Here is a 22803-nt window from a genome sequence, read left to right on the forward strand (position 1 = left end):
TTGCGTTATTCTGAGCTTGATTAATGAACGATTATTTTTGTTCTAGTTGTTTATCAGAACTTTCCAAGCCCTCCTCCCCTCGTATGAATATTAATTTGAATTTTTTTTCCACGAGCACCAGTAGGGTATGCACTACATTTAAAACAGAGTTCTATCTGCTCAATGCATTTCCAATACAACTGCTTAAAAATGAAAAACCGGATAATAAGTTTTCATAAGCATCCAAATGAACGATTACAAATAGTTAACATAGACCATATCTAATTTGATAATGCTTTAATCTGAACACAGCAGATGAAATTACCACCCTCTTTAATATAAGTGCATGATTTCTCAATTATCAGGTTGCAATGGGAAATTGATTTTCTGTTCAGTTGAATGAGGGATTGTACATGTAACTGAATGCATAATTACACAGCACATTCAGTTAACTCTATTGATTTGTTAACTGTGAATGTCTTAATGGTCAGAAAACTGGGAGACCATGATTAAGACAATATGGATGTATACAAATATAACATGCTTTGTGCTAACATCTCATTATTCCAATCTTATTCCTAATTATTACTTCTGCAATAGCATGGGGAAGATGGTTGTATTAAATTGTGGTAGTTGTTTGGAAGTACAGCTAGAAAAGCTAAGACCAATTTATGTCTAAAGTGTGTTTTTCAGGTCGGTTTATTAATGTTTTAGAATTGTGTGTGTGTGTGTGGGGGGGTTTCCTGAGGAAAAGTGTATGATAGCAACGTTTCAATGCATAACGATATCACATGCCACACTTAGCTGATACTGAGTAGACCATCTACAGTTCTCAGATTCAACAGAAGTCTTCCATCATCGTAGTAGTTCAAGATGTTAGTTTTGAATATTAAATGTGCTGTTCAAGGAGTAACTTGAACAACAGATAATTAATTTTCAAAATAAATAACAAAAAACTTGCATTAAATGTAAACTGGTCAAGTTATTTTTCATTTAATTTTAATTTTTTTAAAAATTAAGTTGTGATTTACTGTGCATTATGGGAACTGTGTAATAAATATATATATATATATATATATATATATATCCCTCGATTAATGCACCTCCGATTAGTACATCATTTTTTTGATACCCAAATTCGATTAGTGCACCTATATACATCTTAAAAATAAATGTTATAGATTTTAAAAATTTTTGATCTATACATTTTATGGCTAACTATTTTACAAAATCACTCACCAGGATGAAATAATTTAGTTACTGATTTGAAACATTTTACAGAGTTTTTTTTTAATGGCATACTACACTATTTCCATGTACGCTTTGTTCTAAATTTACTGCCAAAATTTATGTCATCTGCTTTAGCAGTCATAACATTTTGCTGATCATATCTGGTGCTTTTCCGTACTTTTTTATTTAAAATTATTTTCCTAATCATGAATAAAAGAATTAGTGAGCAAAAAACAGAAGTGTGAAAATGATTCGAAATGTAATCTGATTGGAAGAAAAGCTTGAAATAATAAAGCAAAATGAACAAGGTGAGTCCAGAGCAAAGATAGGACAAGAACACAAAAATGGGCGAATCAACAGCTGAATACAAAGAGAAAGGTAAGGCTGCTTGAAGTTCATCATGCATGCACTTGAAATCAAAGTATTATAATGATCGAATTAGAGAGATGTCTTTTTACATGGATCGAAGATTGTAAAACGGATCCCACTATACGTTGGCGTTATTAAATCAAAAAGCACCGTCTCATTGTAACCTGGAAAAGGGCTATCAATCATGGAAAAGAAGAATTCCACGTTAGTGCTGGGTGATTTGAGCGTTTCAAAAAGAGAAATAGCCTACATAATGTTCTAATCACAGGAGAAGCTGTAAGTGCAGATAAGGAGATATCCAGAGATTTTGAAGAAAATTGTGTAAGGGGACTATTGTGATCAACAATTCTTCTCTTCCAATTCCTACAGAGATGACCATTTGACCCAAAAACCAACAATTTGGCTATGGTATGTTGATGATGTCTTTGAAGTTTGGAGTCACGCATAACCAGAACTACCAATTTCTACAAAAAATCAACACCCTACATCCGTGTATCAAATTCACACTAGAAAAAGAATCACCAAAAGGTATTTCCTTTCTTGATGTAAACAAGATGGATCCATTTCCACTTCTGTCTACTGAAAAACCAACTTTTTCAGGTCGTTATACCCATAATACATTAGCTCACCATCCATCTTAAAAATATGGCATCATAAAATCTTTAGTATCCAGAGCATACAACATTTGTGCTTCAGAAGAATCTCTAAAACAAAAACTGGAAATTATCAAAGAAACAGCCTTACTAAATCGATATAATCCAATAATAACCCAAAAAATAATTAACCACTCTCTTACAAATCAACCCAGTCAAGAAGAAGCCCACAGGACTCCTATACCATATATTAAAGTAATATCTAAAAATCTCAACTCACTGCTACCTATAAACCCATCAACCAAATTCACAACTTGCTACTACATATAAATCCATCAACCAAATTCACAACTTGCTACCTTCTCCAAAAGACAAGCTCTTACCAATGATGCTAATTGGCATATACAAAGTACCATGGACAAACAGGAAGATCTATAAATAAACACATCTCTGAACATCAACATCACATCTCTCTTATCAAACCTCACAAATCTGGCCTTGCACAACATGGAATTGCAAACGCTAACCACAGGATCCAATGGAAAAACGCTAAGCTGCTACATGGATCCATATATAAACATGAACGTTTATATAAAGAAAGTGCTGAAGCCTTACTTCACAGACCTAATCTTAATCAGAACAACTGTCTCACTATTCCAAAAGTTTGGGAAATTGTTATCCTCAATTGTATAAAATAAATTTATCTGTTATATTATTGTAATTTAATTTAATTATTTTTAATTTCAACCCATTAAGTTTAATCCAGAAACATGTAACTGTATACCTAGAGAGAGAGAGAGAGTTTCCAATTTAAGCATGTGCGCAACCAGTTTTGAATTCAATTCCTATTGTTGTTCAATAATTGTACTGATGTCTTATTATACAGAAGACAAAATATTTATGGCATATGTGTTATTCTATAGTTAGAGATGATCATGGCAATTACCCCCTTCCTTGCCTAGAACACTGTATCTCACATCTCCTGCGACTTTCTGCCAGAAGGACATCTGAAGAATTTTGAATAAGTTGGATACTACAAAGGTAGCCTGTCCTGATGGAATTCCCTTCACTGCGCTCAAGAGATGTACTCCTGAACCTATTCTTTCTTGTCTATTTGCCAAACTGTACTCAGCTGACATCCATTCTTTAGCATGGATATAAGAAAGCTCATATACCAGAAAAGGAGATAAATGTTTACCATCCACTATTGACCTATTGCTCTTACATCAGTTTTGTCTGAAGTAATGGAGAAGGCCATCAACAGTCAGCTTCTTCAACACCTTCAGAACTGCTATGTAATTTGTGATCACGGGTATGGATTTCACCACTCCAGATCCACAGGTGATTTTTCCTAGCCTACGTCACTCAACATATGGACCCATTCCATGGACAAGTTTGGAGAAATCTGCACTGTTGGCTCTCGACATCTCCTAGGCTTTAGATAGGGGTCTGGCATCAAGAGCTTCTCAACAAGTCACCATCATTTGAACTAGCATCCATTACGCCTCAGATTTCTTCTAGATCTACAAGAACTTGTACTACAGCTGCTCAGTATCTCTTTAGAGTCAAAACTGCATATCACCAAACTTGCTACTCCCAGTCATCTTTCATTCCTTCCACCTTAATTCTGTAGAACAGTCTCCCTCATGAAGCAATTCCAAAGGACTGCAATCTTCAACAATTCAATAAGAATATCAGATCACTGCATTCCTGACCCCCACCCTCACATAGCATCTGTTTGCTATAAAGCTCTTCTGCCTTTCGTGTGTGGGATAAAAATATAAGTTCGAGATGGTAACCTATTCCTAAAACCTTCTTTCATATTTGTCACAAGAAATATATGGCATTTTGTTACCTGCCACTTCATATTATGATCTTCTTCAAGGCATCTCTTTAGAGTCAAAACTGCATATCACCAAACTTGCTACTCCCAGTCATCTTTCATTCCTTCCACCTTAATTCTGTAGAACAGTCTCCCTCATGAAGCAATTCCAAAGGACTGCAATCTTCAACAATTCAATAAGAATATCAGATCACTGCATTCCTGCCCCCCACCCTCACATAGCATCTGTTTGCTATAAAGCTCTTCTGCCTTTCGTGTGTGGGATAAAAATATAAGTTCGAGATGGTAACCTATTCCTAAAACCTTCTTTCATATTTGTCACAAGAAATATATGGCATTTTGTTACCTGCCACTTCATATTATGATCTTCTTCAAGGCATCTCTTTAGAGTCAAAACTGCATATCACCAAACTTGCTACTCCCAGTCATCTTTCATTCCTTCCACCTTAATTCTGTAGAACAGTCTCCCTCATGAAGCAATTCCAAAGGACTGCAATCTTCAACAATTCAATAAGAATATCAGATCACTGCATTCCTGACCCCCACCCTCACATAGCATCTGTTTGCTATAAAGCTCTTCTGCCTTTCGTGTGTGGGATAAAAATATAAGTTCGAGATGGTAACCTATTCCTAAAACCTTCTTTCATATTTGTCACAAGAAATATATGGCATTTTGTTACCTGCCACTTCATATTATGATCTTCTTCAAGGCATGGTATGCCAAAAATAGAGCTCACAGTTCCTCTATAGTATGCCTTTCTCAAGCTAAACCTGTGATGAAATTAATACAAGATTCTATGATTATGAGTCAAGAATATGTCACTCATGAAATACAGAAATATACTAGTCAAAAATTTATACCTGGAAAAACAAAGAATAGCATTAAAATGTACTATTACAAACATTTTTCTTTGAGAAATATCAAGAGAATAAGTAGTCTCTCAAGTAACTGCTTATCACTTCATACTACTGAAACTTTCTAGGTATTACAATTGACACCAAATTTATGTGAATTCCACCAATGAAAGTGGTAAACCTATTGTATATTTAGTAACATAGGTGAGCCAAAGTTAGGAGATGCATGTCAAGTGACAAAGTTCATTGTCACCAGGCCACCACAGAATCAAAAGACTAATTGTGAGAGGGTTCACAAGATACAATAGCATTATGCCTGACCACCTAAAGACATTTACAAAACATTCATCCTTGTAGTGAAATTCAATCTTGCAGTCTGTCAGTTGTAGAGTAGGTTTGCTATCCACTCAGCCAACCAAGAATAACTGAAGGTGAAATGAAATTTCACCTTCGGTCATTCTCAATGATATCTATACTATCTCTTTCAAGGGATTTCTATTCTTCAGGAAATGCATTCCTCTCTCTAGAGATTCAGCTGGCTGATGTGCACTAATTCAAATCTTTTACTGTTATCATGAATTTTAGAGTAATGAAATTTAAGTTACATGAAACTATTACATAAAAAATAGTTTACTAAGTTCTCTGATGCTTAAAATGGACCTGTGTCATGAGTTACAAACTGAACAATCTGCGAGAGAACAATTATTCCAATGGGACAAAATTTCTCGAGAAGATGCACAATGTGGAACAGGACATTCTTTTCCAGCATGGCAGGAAGTCATGTGGTTCAGAACATTTTTCATTCTTCTACACAGAGGAACAGAACACCAACGTGTACCAGTATTTGATGCTCTTTGAAGTTGTCGACACTGATAAGCATGCAGCAAAACACGGAGCTGGGGACCGATTAACTTTTGCTTCTTTGTATCACCAGTTAACACTGGCTTATTAGCAGATGTTTTGTTTAGTAGGAGTCCTTTTTCCTAAAAATAAAGCAAATATGTATATGTAAACACATATATACAGATATGTAAATAAATATGCATTAGATATATACAGGCATACCCCAGTCATATGACATGTTAAGTTCCAGACCACCACCACTGTACAGTGAATTTTGTTGTACACCCTCTGTCAGAAAAGAAACCGAACTTTTGATAGAAAATAAAACACAGGCCAATTATAATTATTTAAATCTATTTCAATCAATATACTCTCCCTCACTTTGATACAGCGTTTGGCACAGTCAATTAATTTGTTAAATGAGTTTTTTTATATCGGTTTTTGGGATACTGTTGAGGGTAGTGGTTACCGCCACTTGAATGTTTTCAATGGTGTCGTATCGCTTTCCTTTCATCGACAAATGAAGTCGGGGTGCTAAATTAGGTGAATATGGCGAATGATCCAACACAAAAATTTGGTTTTTGCTCAAAAACTGTCTCACAATGTTCAAATGATGAGATGGTGCATTATCGTGCAAAAGTGACCAGCTGCCTGCATCATGATATTCATGCTATATGCGATGAATTCTCGCTATCAACCGCTTCAAAACTTCGAGATAAAACTCACCATTGATAGACCATTTGGCCAGGTGGAATGAATTTTTTGTGGATAATACTCTTGGAATCATAGAAATAAATCAGCACTGTCTTTAGGTTTGAATTCTCCAAGCGACTTTTTTTTTTTTTCAGATGCCTCTCTTCTGGTGGTCTTCACTCAGCACTCTGGCATTTTGTTTTGGGCTCATACTCAAAACACCACATTTCGTCACCAGTAACGATCGTTTCAAAGAAGTTTGAGTCCTTACGAGCGGTTTTAATGGAGGTCCTTGCAGTGTTCAATTCAATACATTTTTTGGTTTTCAGTCAACTTGTGGGGAACAAATCGCGAATTCAATTTACGAAGGTCCAAACTCCCAGTCAAAATATTGTGCGCAGTTGATTTTGGAATCCCCAATTCATCTTCAATCAATCTCATGGACGATTTCGGGTTTTCTTTGATGAAATCACGCACTTTTTGGAAATTAACTTTGCTCAGTCCAGTTTTTGGACGGCCCAGCTTTTTGTCATCTTCAAGCGTCTCACGACCACTTTGAAATCATTAAACCACTTGTAAGTACAGGATAAGCATTTATCACTGCATGCTTTTTGAAGTATCTGATGCATTTCGGTTAAACTTTTACCAAGTTTAACACAAAAGTCAATCGCAGCTCTCTGTTTGAAACTCATTTTCCGACCATTCGTCAAAACACGCTGTCACTCTTGGCACTATAACTCAGCTTCTAATAAAACAAATGTCAAACAGTTTACACACCACTAATGAAGGTTGCTGCTTTCGACGACAAAAAGATACAACAGATGGTACCACTTGTTTCTTCTATTTTCAAAAAGTTTGGTTTCTTTTTGAGCAGTGTGTGTATAGTGAATCAGTTTTTTGTTTTTATTCTGAATTCTTCCTTTATACTAATACTAATATTTTGGGTTACGCACTGTGGTAAGAGACATTCACCAGACAACCACCACACTCAGTAGAGGGTGTAGCGTGATTCGTCACTCCACAACACAGGTTTCCAAGCCTCCATGTTCCACCATACATGCTTTTTGCACCACTGAAGACTATGTTGCATGTTGGTTTGGGTAATGTGGGGTTTGCATGCTGCAGTCCTACTATGGGAAACCCATGTTGTGAGGCTTGGTTATGAATGTTTTTGTGCAGATTCATGTTCCAGTTGATGCCTAGAACCCCACATTCAACATGTTGGTCAATGAATGGTGGTTTTTACATATTATCCTTCGTAGCACATGGTCACATTCACTGAGTGTAGTGAATCGTCCACTGCAAGTAATACTTGCAGTTGATTCTACAATTCCATTTCAGTATGGTATAATTGACTGTTGATCTGGGATGGTCCAATTTGTTAACAATTTGCTGAACAAATAGGCCTGCAACACAGAATCCTATCATGTCTCTTTCAAACTCTGTCAGTTCTCTTTTCACAGCCACTTCATCCAAGTCACTGCAACTATGATTACACAGTTGCAGTGACTTGGGGCATCATATTCCTCCAATTTATACTGGCTACAAACACGACTTGTTACATTGCATGATGCACCTTACTCATGAGAGTGTCCGCTAGCTTCTATCCAAGCAGTGTATTTAATGCAGATATAATAAAAACTGTTTTTCTAGTACAAAAGTTAATATGAGTCATGTTATTCTTAGATAAGTTGAAGGAACTAAGCCTGGAGAAATTACTTCTTGGTATGTGACCTAATGCAGACAGTCAGGGAAACTACATCATCGAGGGAGGAATGGGAAAAATGTGTGCAAGTTCAGCTATGGTATGCAAATGCGATAAAGATATGAATGTTTTCAAACATGGTTATGTATGCGAGAAGTGAAAAGAAAAAATTCTAGAACAAGATCAAATAGATTGCATAATTAATTTATAAGAATAAGCTAGGTGGTAATTTGTTATGCGTACACAAATACCAGGAGCTTCAGAAACAATGGGGTTGAGTTCATTGCTTTATTCAATATGATGTGGCCTAAGATTGTTGACATTAGTGAAATCTGGCTATCAGAATCAGATATGATAACTTGGATTGAGTGTAATGGGTATATTATTTTTAGGAATGACAGAAGAGATAGGAGAGGAGGAGGAGGAGTACTACTAATGATATCAGATGACTTAAGTCCAGTTGAGGTAGAAACACAAGAAAACAATGATGATGATGATGATGGTAACAATGTCCCATGTAGCTGAGTTTTGAGTCTATCTGGTGTGAAGTGGAGGTTAACAGAATGAAATATATGGTGGAGTGTTGCTACATACCTGGTAGATAAGTTGCAGGGGACGAATTTTGGGTGACTAATTTTCCAAACATTGATTGGGTAGGAGAGAAATCTCATGCTAAGAAAGAACTCTAGGTGAAAGAGTGTTGGATTTTCTCATAGCATCAGAATGGGTCTCTGTCAAGAACATGGCTATTTTGCCACCAATTGGTGACCTTGGGAAGTATCTAACTGTATTGATGCTCCGATTAAAACAGGTTACATGCTGAACTGCAAAGCTGGAAATTATGAACAACTTAGGAGAACACTATCTTTGGTCCTATGGTATCAGTTACCGAATGGGAAAAATGTCAGCAATGCATGGGAATCTTTGAAAAAGTGCTTAAATAAGACAGTATCTGAATATATCCGAGTGTTTGAAGAATAAATAGGTTGGGAGTGAAATGGATGTGCAACCTTATTAAGGAAGAGATCCACAAGAAGATAATGTGGAAAGAATATCTTGAGAATAAGAGTGGGAAGAGTTATGAAATATATAAAGCTCAAAGCCAGAAAGGTAATGAGTTTTGTGAGGAAAGCTAAATCAGAGTATGAAAACAAACTGGCCATGCAAGCTAAAGGCAATCCAAAAGAATTTTATCGTTATGCTGCAAGCAAATGAAAGAAGGAATGTGGAAGAATAACTTTATTGAATGCAGATAGTATTTGAGTGTCAGAAGCTAATGAGAATGTTAAGTTAATGAGTGCTAGTGCTCACTTTGCTAAGATATATCAACCAGGTGTATGTAGCATGGTGCACAGTGCTACTGCTACATTGGATGAAGAGTTAGAGGTTCATGAAAATGAGGAAGAGCTGTTGAATAACCCAGATAAGAATTTGTCTAATAGGGACAGATGGAATATCAGCTCATTGTCTAAAGGAATGTTCAGCCGAATTGGCTACACCTTTCATATGTTTGTATAACTTGAGTCTCAGCTCAGGAATGATACCACAGAAATGTAAGGAATGTATGATAGTTCCATTGTACAAGGGTGGTGCAGAAACTGATGTGTCTTACTATCAACCTATCAGTATCTCTGGTGTGGTAGTGAAGATTTTAGAGAAGTTGCATACAGAAATGGTTAGACAATCATTCTATACTCTGCAAAGAACAGCATGGATTTACTAAAAGAATGTCAAGTTTTAGCAATTTCCTCACATTTTATAACAATTACAGCCGAGCTGGATAAAGAGAATGGATACGCTATGATAATGTTGGATTTTTCTAAGGCATTTGATAGGATACTACACACGAAAGGCTGTTGCATAAACTGAAGAATATGGGATTGGGATATAAACTCTTGACTTGGATCAGGGGATAGTTGACAGACAGATATCAAAAAGTGATATACAATGGTTGTGAATCTGCCAGATTTAAAGTGACCAGTGGTGTACTTCAGGGTTCAGTCTTTGGGTCATTATTGTTCAATCTGTACATTAATGATATCAGGCAGGATCTAACATGAGATGCGCAATTGTTTGCACATCTCATGATGTGAAGATAGGCAGGGAAATCAGGAATGCAACTGATATTCATCAATTACAAAATGATTTCAATGACTGGAAATGTGGGGAAACGAAAATGGCCATCAGTTTAATGTTAGTAAGTGTAAAGTTATGCACTTTGGCATGATTAGAGTTCCAGCAGCATATTATATTAGTGGGTTATGCTACAAGAAACTGAAGAGGCAAGGGATCTTGACATATTGGTGGATAGGAATTTAAAGTTCATAGGTCACACAGCAAAAGATGCAAATACAATTCAGAGGAGAATTGTGTTGTTGAAGCAAACCTTGACATGTAAGGATAAGGAAGTCATTTTGCCTCTTTAAAGGCTTTGATAAGACCACATCTGGATTATTGTGCACAGTTTTGGTCTCCCAGGTTCCAAGGGAATAAAGAAGCTGTGGATAGGGTGCAAAGAAGAGTTACAAAGATTTTATCCAGATTATGGGATTTAGATTATGAGGACAGATTATGAGTATGTGGATTGCAGACTCTGGTTAACAGGAGAAAGAGGGTGATATGATAGAGGTCTATAAACTTTTGAATGGGTGTTATAGGATATCAACTGATGAAATTTTTTGTTATATGGAAGGTGGAGAGAGAGAGAGAACACGGGGGCATCCATGAAAGTTAAGTTTGCTCACAGTCAAGAAAGGGGTAAGAGTCAGGTTTTTTTTCTCCCAGAGAGTAGTGAGTGAGTGGAATAATTTGTCCTTAGGGATGGCGAGTACATCTATTGTAAATGAATTTAAGGGGAGGTATGACAGCTGGCTTGGGTGATTTACAGCCTCCCTCGATGAGTCCTTGACTCCCTGGAGGTTTCGGATAATAATAATAATTATTATTTACAGCAATTAAACATCAACAAAGTGACACCATATGATCTACAAAAAATAGCAATACTTGTCCATATTTTGTGATGCTACCTGACAGATTATTCTTAGATTCTTGGGTGGAATCTGAATTGTTCTGCATCACCGGTCAAATTGTTGTTTAAATGATAACTTGTTTTGACTGTGTATCAATTATGTGAATAAAGTAGTAATAATAATAATGTGAAGAAGTTATTAGATGAAACAAAGTGAAGACTGCACAAATCCTGCCATGCTATGATAGAGGTAAACTGAAGAAGCAGGCGATGAATGCAAAACAAATCAACATACAAGTTGTGCAGAAAGAATGATGTAGGGTTTGTGGACTTATGGTCTGAGTTTGACAGAAAGAAGGATTTATATAATGCTGACAGTCTGCACTTAAATGGTTTTGGTGGTGTCAGATGTCTAGAGAGAGCTTTGTTCACCAAGTCTGCAATGTCAGAGAAACTTAAGCAATTAGGGTGGATGCTGGAAAAGAGAGAGAGAGGGTGGTATAGGCACTCATGAGGCAAGTGATGTGAGAATGACCAACAAATGTAGAATTTAGTTTCTGAAGAAACAACATTAAATAGAACAGCCAATTCAGGAAGTAAAGCTAGACGGAAGCCTAAAGTGATGCTACAATTTCTATATACTAATGCCAGAAGTATCAAGAACAAGAGGGAGCAGTTTTTTTGCATTGGTTAGTGCAACCTCACAAAACGTTATAAGCATTACTGAGATTTGGCTAACAGTAGATAATGCAGTCACAGAGATAGAATGTCAAGGATTTAGTATTTTCAGGGAGGAGAGAGAAAATGGTATGAGGGAGGAATTACTGCTGATGACAGCAGGTGAACTGCAGACAAAAAGAAAAGGAGATAGACAGGAGGGTGGTTGTTCTGTTAAAGTAGTATGGTGTGAGATTGAGGCCAATAACACAAAATATACAACTGGTTGCTGCCATAGGCCAAAGGGTTGTAGGGATGATCAGGAAGACATGCATCAGCAAATTAGTACAAGTGCAGGTTGAGTAATTATTATTAGGAGACTTCAACCATGGAAATGCAGATTGGAAAGAAGAAGGATCACAAGGCAGGAAGGAAATGGAATTTATACACCTACTGAGAGATAATTACTTGAGGCAGTATGTGATAGAGGGGACTCAGAGTATGAGCGTACTTGATCTGGTTACAGGATCAGAAGAGCTATCATAACCAAGGTGGTCAACGTTGCCTACGACTAGGCAGAGCAACCATGTAGTCTTGACTTGGAATATTTTATCAAGAAGGGATATGTGGAACTACAAAGCAAGTGATTATCACAAGCTTAGGAGGAATCCTGGAGGTGTCCCATGGCACATAACTGCAGAAGGATAGGAGATAGTTAAAGTGCATCTGGAAGTTATCAGACCATATACCCAAGGTCAGTAGGGTTAATCAGGAGGAGTTAGATGGATGAGTAGTATCAATAAGCATGAGCTGCAAATTGTTGTGTAGGATATACAAGGAAAAAGATGACCTGCATGGTAAGGAATGCAAAATCTGATTATAAGAAGAAACTAGCCAATCAGGCCAAAGAGTTCTTTTGTTATGCAGCAATTAAGAGGAAGAATGAGTATGGAAGGATTGTAATATTTGAAGCTTAATTGCTACATGTTATACACTCCCTATATATTCAAGTCACTTGTGGAGTAAGATACCAATGTATTATATATAATTTTATTTTAGTTGATTAGAATGTTTCAGATTAATATCTGTGATGATGCACTAACTTCAAAATGAGCATGTTGTGCGTTCAAAGAATGAAGCTCAATTATAAAAATGATAAAATATTTACTGTAAATATATCAATATATACTGTACAACAGATACAAATTATGTATGCCAAGTAATTCATTTTCTCTCTCTAAGGAGATATGGCATTCCTTTACTCTATAGAATTATAATTAGTAAATTAATTACTACTATTCTATATATCTAACTTTTTAATACATACAAATAATTAAATGGACATTCTACAATTACTCATCATCATCAACAAATTCCTGCCATGTACCCTCAAGGGGTGTACAGGATATGATAGTACTACATGAAAAATTTACATCATTACTAACTTCCTATCTACAATTTTCCTGCAAATCAGTCTGTTACTTGTCAAGACTCCAACATTATCAGATCTTATATTTCTATTGTCTAAGGCACTTTGTACTGTATCAATCCACCTATATCTTGGTCTTCCTCTGGGTCGTTTTCCTGCCAACCTGGCAGAGAACACTTGTTTTGCTAATCTTTCCTCTCCCATTCTATTTAAGTGACCATACCATCTGAGATTAGCTCTGCTAATGCATCCCTGCATGCTGACAATGTCAAGTTCTTTCCTAATATCCTCGTTTTTAATATGATATTGCTATTGATGCCATCTGCTCATGTCTCTAATCTTTCTCAGGACTCTCATATCTGCGGTCTCTATTCTTTGGTAAATGGTTTTACTTCTGACCCAGCTCTCATAAGTTAAAATTGGTTTGAACACTGTCTTGCATGAAGCTAATTTAGTGTTTGACTAATTTCTCTCTTATTCCATATGAAATTATTCAGTTGACTTCCTATCGTACTAGCTTTGTTATTTCTGTTGTCTATTTCCATATTTAATTTACCATCTTCACTAAAAATCGTGCCTAAGTAGCCGAAATGTTTTACTTGTTCCACAGGTTCTCCGTTCACAACGCAAGTGATAGTTTCAACGATTCTGCCTATTTTCATTGTCTTTGTCTTTTTATTGCTGACCTTCATACCATATCTATTACAACAGTTATTCAATTCAGTCAGAAAATCTTGCAGACTTATAGCAGATTTATTTAGAAGTATAACATCATCTGCATAAAGCAAAGAGCTGACATTAACATCTCCAATTTTGATATCAGGTTTAATACCATTTTCTTTCATAATGTGATCCATAATGAATAACAGAGGGGATAATGTACATCCTTATCTGACACCAGATTTAATATTAAACTATCTTCCTGTACTTCCTTCAATTCTAACTGATAACTTACAACTTATATAGAGACTAAGTATTGCTTGATATAATGCACCATTGACACTATATAACTGTAGTGTATTGAATAGCTTCTCTCTTGGCACCTTGTCATGTGCGTTTTCCAGATCGACAAAACTTAAATACAGATCTTTGTTATATTCCCATGATTTTTCAACTATTTGTCGTAAAGTGAAGATCTGATCCTGACAGCCTGTATTTGGCCTGAATCCAGTTCGTTTTTCACCAAGCTTTTCTTTCACAATTCTTCTCAACCGTTTCTTAAGTATACGTGCATAAATCTTACCAGGAACACTCTGTAATTTTCACATTAAGTTTTTTTCCCTTTTTATATATGGGTACTATGAGCGCTCTACCCCAATCATCGGGAATTCGTCCCTCTGTCCAGGACTTCTGAACTATGCAGTGCAACCACTATGAGACTTATACTTAATACCACCATACTTCAGCATTTCTGGTTGAATATCATCTACTCCTGCTGCCTTTCCACATTTCAAGCCTTTGATAGCTTTTTCTACTTAAAGTATGGATATGTATTCCTGACTGTATGCCTGTTGAGTGTTTTTTTACCACTGTGCTATAATTGCTTGTTTCATTTAGCAATTTTTCGAAGTAATTACTCCACACTTCAAGGATATCTTTTCTCACATTTTCATGTCACCTTTATCATCTCTAAGTCCTTTCACAGCACTCTTTCCTCCATTTCTAAGCTTCTTCAACAAACTCCAGAATATTTTGCCACCTTCTTGATATTTATTTTCTATGTTCTTGCCAACGTCCTCCCCTGACTTTTGTTTACCCAGTTTTATACAGTTTTTAGCATTCTTACATTTGTCTCCATATTCTCTAGGAGCACAAGCAGACTTATTTGCCAAGAACTTTTGACATGCTTTCTTCTTCTCCTTCACTGCCTCTTTAACTTCCCTTGTCCACCATGGAGTTCTGATTTTGTTATCCTTGCAGACAACCTCACCACATGCCTCTCTGGCTGAATCAATCAAGGTTTTCTTCTAGGCTTGCTACTGAATCTCCAAGGTTTGGTTCATGTTCTCAAACTCTTTCATTTTTTCTTCAATAATGTTTGTGTATTTTAGTCTACAGTTCACATCTGAGAGCTGCTCAACTTTAATTTGCTTTAAAACTTTCTTAGATGTTATTCTTTTCAATATGAAATTCAATTTTATCCTGCTCAAGACTACATAGTGATCACTTTCAATTTCAAATCCTCTGTACACTCTGGTGTCCTGCACCAGGGAGAAAACATCACTATCAACAATAACATAGTCAGTTTGAAGAGAACCATTATTTTTCTTTCATAGTGAGGTTTGCCAAGATGAAACTGAGGTATCTTCTGGATTACTAATATCAATGCAGAAATCTTGAGTTGATGCAGATACTGCTTTCACCTGTCTTACATCCTCTAAAATCTACTGATAAATCTTGTTCCTCTGATAACAGCTTCCTTAAAAACTTTTCAATTTCATCTCCATATTTTTTTGCAAGAATTTTCTTTTTGAAAAATAACTTTCAAAAATAATAGTGTCAATGTGACTTTTCTTATTCTTTTTCTCTTCTCTCCGAGTGAATTTGTGCACATTTTTATGTTGGAACATGGTGTTAGTAATAACCAGAAATCCAACAAGTATTTGCCATTATTATTAGCTTTGCTCTTTTCTCCAAATTTTCCCCAAATATTTTTGTATGTCTGACAATCATTTCGTACTCTGCTCTTTAGATTACCAACAAGGCCAACTTTTCCTTTTTCATTGTTTCAGTTGTTTTCTCTAAAGCCTCAAAAAATTCCTCCACTTCTACCTTAGCAGAACCTTCTGTGGGGAATTGGGAAAAAATAAGTCTCATTGTCCAATTCCCCATTCTGATATTTGCCCACATCACTCTACTCGAGACCGCCTGCCATTCGAGAAGATTAGCCTCATATTTTGTGTTGAATACTATGGCTACTCCTTCTTTTCCTTGATTGTCATTGCTGAATATAACATTTTGTATTTATTGCTCAGAAAGATCTCACCAGTTTTTGTCTTTTTTGTTTCAGTCACCCCTATTATGTTGATCTGGTACTTATCTAATTCCTCAACTAGCTCCCTTTCTTTGCCATTCAGGCTTCTTATGTTGATAGTACCAATCTTTAACTCTGATAATGTTGAGTTGTGGTGTGTTTTCAGATTTGTTCCAGTAGCTGACTTTTCACTGTTTGCCCTGGTTCCCTGGCAAAAACAATGGGAAAGGGGGGGGGGTTCCTTGTTTAACTGGGTGACGTCCCAGCCGGTATGAAATTTTGTCATGTTGTACCATCATTTTGTATTTTGGTTTAATCCAATAAGAATACAACTTGGTCAGCTAAATCCCAAATTGCAAGCCCATACCTATCCGTTAAGTTTCCAGATATATACCCAACAGGGTGCACCATGAGAAGTTGAGGATTGGACAGTAGGTCAGAAGCCCTGGTCGGTTCTCCACATTCCTTTAAAGGCTATGTGGAGATCCCCTCTCAGTTATAGAGCTTTGATCCTTTAGCACCTCTAGAATTACTCTATGAGTTCCAAGAGAATTGAATTCTTTCTCAGCTAAATTCAATTTTAAGGAAATAATAACTACTTTACAAAACAAACTAAACACAGCATTTATTTCATCGTTTTTACTTATTCATTCTGCCTTTCTCTCAAATTCCTTAGAATATGAGGGTAGTCTAAAATGTTCTTGGCCTAACAATGAAAAAACAAAATTTATAATTTCAAAATTAGTTTTATTTTTCAATCTCCCTTAAGATTAATACATTTATTCCAGCGATACTCCAGTGCCATTATCTAGTCCCTGTAGTGGTTCTCAGTAAGATCTGCAAAATACCCCTCTACAGCTGCAATCACCTCTTGATTTGAAGAAAAATGCTGACCAACGAGGAAGAGTTTTACCTTTGGGAAGAGATAGAAGTCAGAGGGAGCCAAATCTGGGGAATAGGGTGGATGTTCCAATAATTCATAGTGCAGATCCCTTAATTTTCCCATTGCCAAAACACCTTTGTGGGCAGGTGCATTGTCCTGATGAAAGATGATCTTTTTCTTCTGCAAACCAGGTCTTTTCTCATGAATTTTTTTCATCTAGTCTGGTTAAAAGATTGGAATAATATTCCCTGGTTATCGTTTTACCCTTTTCAAGATAATAAACAAAATGCCTTTAGCATCTCAAAACATCAATGCCATGACCTTTCCTGTTGATAGAACAGACTTTGTCTTCTTTGGTGCTGAACAACTGGCTTCTGTCCACTGTTTTGACTGCTGTTTGGATTCTGGTGTGTAATGGTGAATCCAAGTCTCATCCATAGTAATAAATAGACACAACAAATTAGTTTTATTCTTGTTAAAACACTCCAAGCACTGTTCAGAGATTTTCACGTGAGTGCGTTTTTGATCTGCTGTGAGCAAGCACGGCACCCATCTTGCACAAAGCTTTTTCATTTGCAATTCTTCATGCAAAATATATCCTACATGTTCTTTTGAAATGCCTGTAGTCTCAGCAATATCACTCGCCAGTCATCCAATACCATATCATGCACTTGATCAATGATTTCTGGTGTTGTTATACTTTTTGGAACCGACTTCCTTGCCCACGCCCTTCATGTGGATTAATCTTCAAAGCTGATACAGCCACGTTTAAACTCGGCAGCCCATTTCTTAATTGTTGAAAATGAAGGAGAAGAGTGCCCATAAACCTTTTTGAACTTCGAATGAATTTCTTTTGGTGTTAAACCTTCTTTTACAAAGAATTTTATAACCACACAGTACTCAATTTTATCCATTTCAAGGGATACAACATTAACTATGTTCTTCACTTTTGCTTCAGACAGCTATAAAATAAACTACTTGATAAAATAACTTGCAATTTGACATGGATGCTTATGACAGATGTAGTAACTTAAAAAAAAAAAATCTTGCCCATAGTGTTGCCATCTATGGTCGAGGCCGAGAACTTTTCAGACATCACCCTCATCAATACATTCAAAGTTAAAAGGCCTCACTTAACTAAATACCTGCATATGTCTTCTTTCAGTAAGCAAGTTCCCTTAAGCACATTTTTCTCTCATTTTTGCTGAGGTAGGCATTTAGAATAATCAATCAGATAATATACAATTGAGCAGTTCCAAATGCACTTCCAATAAAAGGAACTTTACTACAGATTTACTACTTGTTTCTCATTAATTACATAACAATTTCCTTAATATACGAAGATTCAACATATTATACTGTCCTTCAACATTAACTTCATAGTTCCTCCTTGGATAAGTTGCATATGCATATAAAAATATAAAATGTAAAAAAAAAAAAATAAATAAATAAAATGCATATTAAAAACTTGGCTGAGATTACAGAAATTAGTTCTGTAATCTCGAGAGCCAGAACTTAGTTCTGGCTCTCCTTCCCTCTTCTTTACTTAGCTAGCATTCTTGTTACCCAGCGACAACTGGTATAAAAAACAACAAATAATATGCATGCCTGTTATTGAGATTCAAAGCGAAATTCAAATGACAAAAATGGCTGCAGTTACTACAGTGCTTGTACGTTATACAGTAATAGTGTGACATGTGAACACTACTATACTATAAAAAAATACAATATTATACATCATTTCTATGTTATTCCTTAAGGATTACAATAAACGATAAGCAACTTTACTACATATAACTACATTAAGTCTCCTTTATTATGCTACCGCTTCACCACATGGCAGTTCCAATAACACTAAGATATAACAGCAGAACTAAAGGTGAACACATACAAATATATTTTTAGATTACTTTATCATATGACAAAAATGTAATCATCATTAATGAGTTTTTCACTCAATATATCCATATGAGGTGTGGTATAGCAGCTAGAATAAAGAATGTTGGTGCTGGTATAATGGCCTCAAAGACATAGGGATGGATATGTTTGTACACAAATGTAAGGAGGAGGAGGAGTATTTGAAACAAGAGGACTGAGTTTGTTGATTGATTGGGTCAATATGCCCAAAGATAATTGGCATAAGTGAAACTTGGTTGTCTGAGGAGGATGTGATGTTGGGAATAGAAAGAGAAAGATATATAATTTTACAGAAAGATAGAAATGTAAAAAGAAGAGGGGGGGGTTAATGATTGCAGAGGAATTGTGTCCACAAAATGGGGAAATTGATAATTGCATATACAGATTTTGAATCTGTATGATATGAAGTTGAAATTAACAAGCTAGTATATCTGATAGACTGTTATAGGCCAGGGAATGTAGAAAATACTGATTGCAGAATGTTTAGACAAATTGGTAGGACATGTAGAAAGACAGTGATCCTGATGGAAAATTTTAATTACAAGAATATAAAATAGAAGGAAGAGATAGAGTATGGGAACAAGGAGAGTGAGTATGCTAAATTTCTAAGAGATAAATATCTTAAGCAGCATGTGATTGAAGCAACTAGATGCTTTAACGTTTTGGATTTGGTGATAACTTCACAAGATGTAGTTGTCAATGAGTTGTTGACAATGCTGCTGGTAAGTGAGAGTGATCATGAGGTACTTGTTTGGGAAGTGTTGAAACAAGAAAGTTGACTACCAAAATGGATATATGTGGAAGTATAAAGTGGCTGATTATAGTAAGCTGTGTAGTCAGTTAGCATCAGTACATTGGGTAGATGAGCTTAGCAGAAAAGTTGTTGACAACATGGAAATTCACAAGGCAGTACTCACACAAGCAATGTATAACTGCTTACCAAAGGGTTAAATGAGTAAAGAGTAGTAGTCAAAAGGATGAACAGTGCAATCAAGCAAGCTGTATTGGAAAAGAAAATGCTATGGAAAATACAAGACAGGTACTGATGATTGGATCTGCAAAGAGTACAAAGTGCAGGGCAGGAAGGTGATAAGTATAGTAAAGAAAGAAAAGATGCAGTATGAGAGGAGACTGGCTAGTCAGGCCAAGGTTAACTCAAGGGAATTTTTCCACTATATGGCAAGCAAGAGAAAGAATAATTATGGCAGCTTGACACTGGTTGATAGTCATGGCAGCAGAATAACAGTTGCAAACGATATAGTAGAATTATTGAACATGCACTTTATCAGTGTACATCATACTGGTATAAATGATACAGTGCAATATATAGATGGGGAGGCCAGTATTAGAAGAATTGGAAGTGAAAGAATGAGACATGTATCAGATGTTGATTGGGTTAGATGTTAATAAGGCTGTGGGAATGGATGATATATCACCACGTATTCTTAAGGAGTGGAAAGAAGGCAAAATAGTACCATTCTCCACAAGCATGGTTCTAGGACAGAAGTTTTGAATTATAGTCCAGTCTGTATAACTGCAGTTATAGTCAAGGTTTTAAAGAGATTGGTTAGGAATACAACACAGGATTGACATGGAATTCTTTATGATGATGGTCAGCATGGATTTATCAAGGGTAGGTCTTGTTTTTGCAATTTACTTGCATTTTATGATAAGGTAATGAGTGTGCTAGATAAGGGAAAATCATATACAGTGATATTCTTGGACTTTGTAAAAGAGTTTGATAAATGACCACAATAAGTTGGTGTACAAGCTGCAGAAAATGAAAATAGTATAGTAAATTAGAAATAGTATATTAGATGGATGGAAGATTGGCTCCAAACAATACCAGTAAGTTGTGTATGATGTGTGTTGTGAATCTCAAAAAAGGAGAGTAACCAGTGGTGCCCCAGGGTACTGTTCTTGGACCCCTGCTGCTTCACTTTTTGTAAATAATATATCACGTGGACTGACTGGGTATCTTCACTTGTTTGTTGATGTTAGGGAGAATTATAAGTAGCACTGCTGACATCATTCCCCTTTAGGAAGATTTGAATAGACTTTTGACTTGGACAAAGGAGTGGGGTTGTAGTTTTAACCCTCTTATGCATAAGGACCTCATATGAGGACACACAAAAATTACCACACAATAAGTTGGTGTACAAGCTGCATCATTTTTAACATATACAGGGCACAAATTTAGCAAAATTAATGAATTCATGGAAATACTGTAAGATTAAATGGTACTATATAATCATTATAATTTTTTATAAATGAATATAAAAATTCATGCATGAGAGGTCACCTGCTAGGTGTACTGCCTTCCTCTGAATACAGCCAAGAATTCTTTTCAAATGTATTCCTCAAGCAGTCAGTCTGTTTTCGTGAGAACAATCTCCGACACTTCCACATGAAACCAGTTAATTTTCTCATAAGATAAAGCTTTTACATACATTTCTTTCCATCTAGGACTAAAATCCAATTCTTCTCACTTAGAAAGCTACTGCATATGCTTAATTTTTAATTTTATGAAAGAAAAATGAAATATCTGGACAAAATAAGTGTTTGAATATGATGGCATTATTATATATTCAAAACTATTTATTTCTATTATTATCTTATTTCACCTTTGCCAAGATTTCTTTATCCTGAAAGATACTATTTTAGCATTTTATTTATTAGTACTTTTGGATTCACTAGCTGACTATCTTTTAAATTCCTGTATTCTTTTCAAGTGGTCTGATAAAATCTCCGAGTATTGAAACTTTTGCAATTCATATGTTTCATGTCAACTGGAGGTCAAAATTCATTAGTATTTTGACATAGGCATTATTTGTAGGTCTCCTTGGAATCAGAAGATTAATCACAGGCAGAGATTGTCCTAATGAAAACAGACAAACTGCCTGGAGAATACATCTAAAGTATGGTATTCATAATAAACAAAGCTCAGAGATTAGGTTGCCTTGTCATAATAAGGTGAAGCTAGTATGTGAGGATAAAGCAGACTGCTGATGTGAGGCAGGAAAAAAAAATACACATGTAATGGTATTAAGAGAAGACACTGTGTGTATGCATTTACTAATACTAGTTTTCAGTTTGCTCTACTAAGTTTTACTGTTTTTCTTTGTATCATTGGTATAGTTTTTTTGGTATATACACTGCTTGGAAAGAAGTCAATGGACACCATAGCGTGAACAACAAACAGCCATAGTGCCCACCGTAATAAGATGTAAGACCTCCTTTTGCTGCAACAATTTCAGTAATTCTATAGGACATACAATAGCGATCAATGGGAATTTTGGACCATTCTTCCTGTAGGCATGGCATGTAATCAGGTCCTGGACTATTGTAGAACAGATGTTCCTTAACTTCACCCTATACTCCAGTTCATCCTACAGATGTTCAATAGGTTGAGATCAGGGCCCTGTAGAAGCCAGTCAAGTGTGGTGACATTCATGTCCACAAACCACGCAGCTACAGCAGCATTCTTATGACATGGAATGTCTTGGTGAAAGAGACAATGGTCAGAACACAACAAAGTAGGAAGCACTGCATTGTCCACAATGTTCATATACCTCTTGGAATTCAATGTTTGTAGCTTCTGAGGCTAAAACCAGGAAAAACAAGACCATACCATCGCACTGACATTTCCAAACTTCATAGTTGGGGTTACACACTCTGGTGGATGCCCAGCAAACATCTCTTTCTCTGGTAAGAGATGTTCACTGGGCATCCACCATACCAGTCCATCTGCTCGGTAGAGGGTATAGCAAGATTCGTCACTCCATAAGCTTTGCATGCTTCCACCTCCCACTCTTTGCACAACTGAAGATGATGCTGCATGTTGGTTTGGGTAATGTGGGACATA

The 22803-nt window shown here is 36.1% G+C and overlaps 1 protein-coding gene across 2 annotated transcripts in view; it reads right to left on the minus strand.

The window, feature by feature from the left end:
- Nucleotides 1-5483: 5483 nt before the first annotated feature.
- The window catches only part of LOC150105757 (TNF receptor-associated factor family protein DDB_G0272098-like), a 176145-nt gene continuing 158825 nt past the window's right edge, over nucleotides 5484-22803 (minus strand). For both annotated transcript variants that reach the window (XM_090394342.1, XM_090394341.1), the window contains exon 9: nucleotides 5484-5852. In XM_090394342.1, the coding sequence (XP_090250468.1) occupies nucleotides 5535-5852 (318 nt within the window). In that variant the 3' untranslated portion in view covers nucleotides 5484-5534. The remainder of the gene's footprint in view (nucleotides 5853-22803) is intronic.

Source organism: Typopeltis vanoorti, chromosome 6 (assembly GCF_054136105.1).
Source record: "Typopeltis vanoorti isolate ZY-2024b chromosome 6, IOZ_Tvanoo_1.0, whole genome shotgun sequence".
NCBI classification, from domain to species: Eukaryota; Metazoa; Arthropoda; class Arachnida; order Uropygi; family Thelyphonidae; genus Typopeltis; species Typopeltis vanoorti.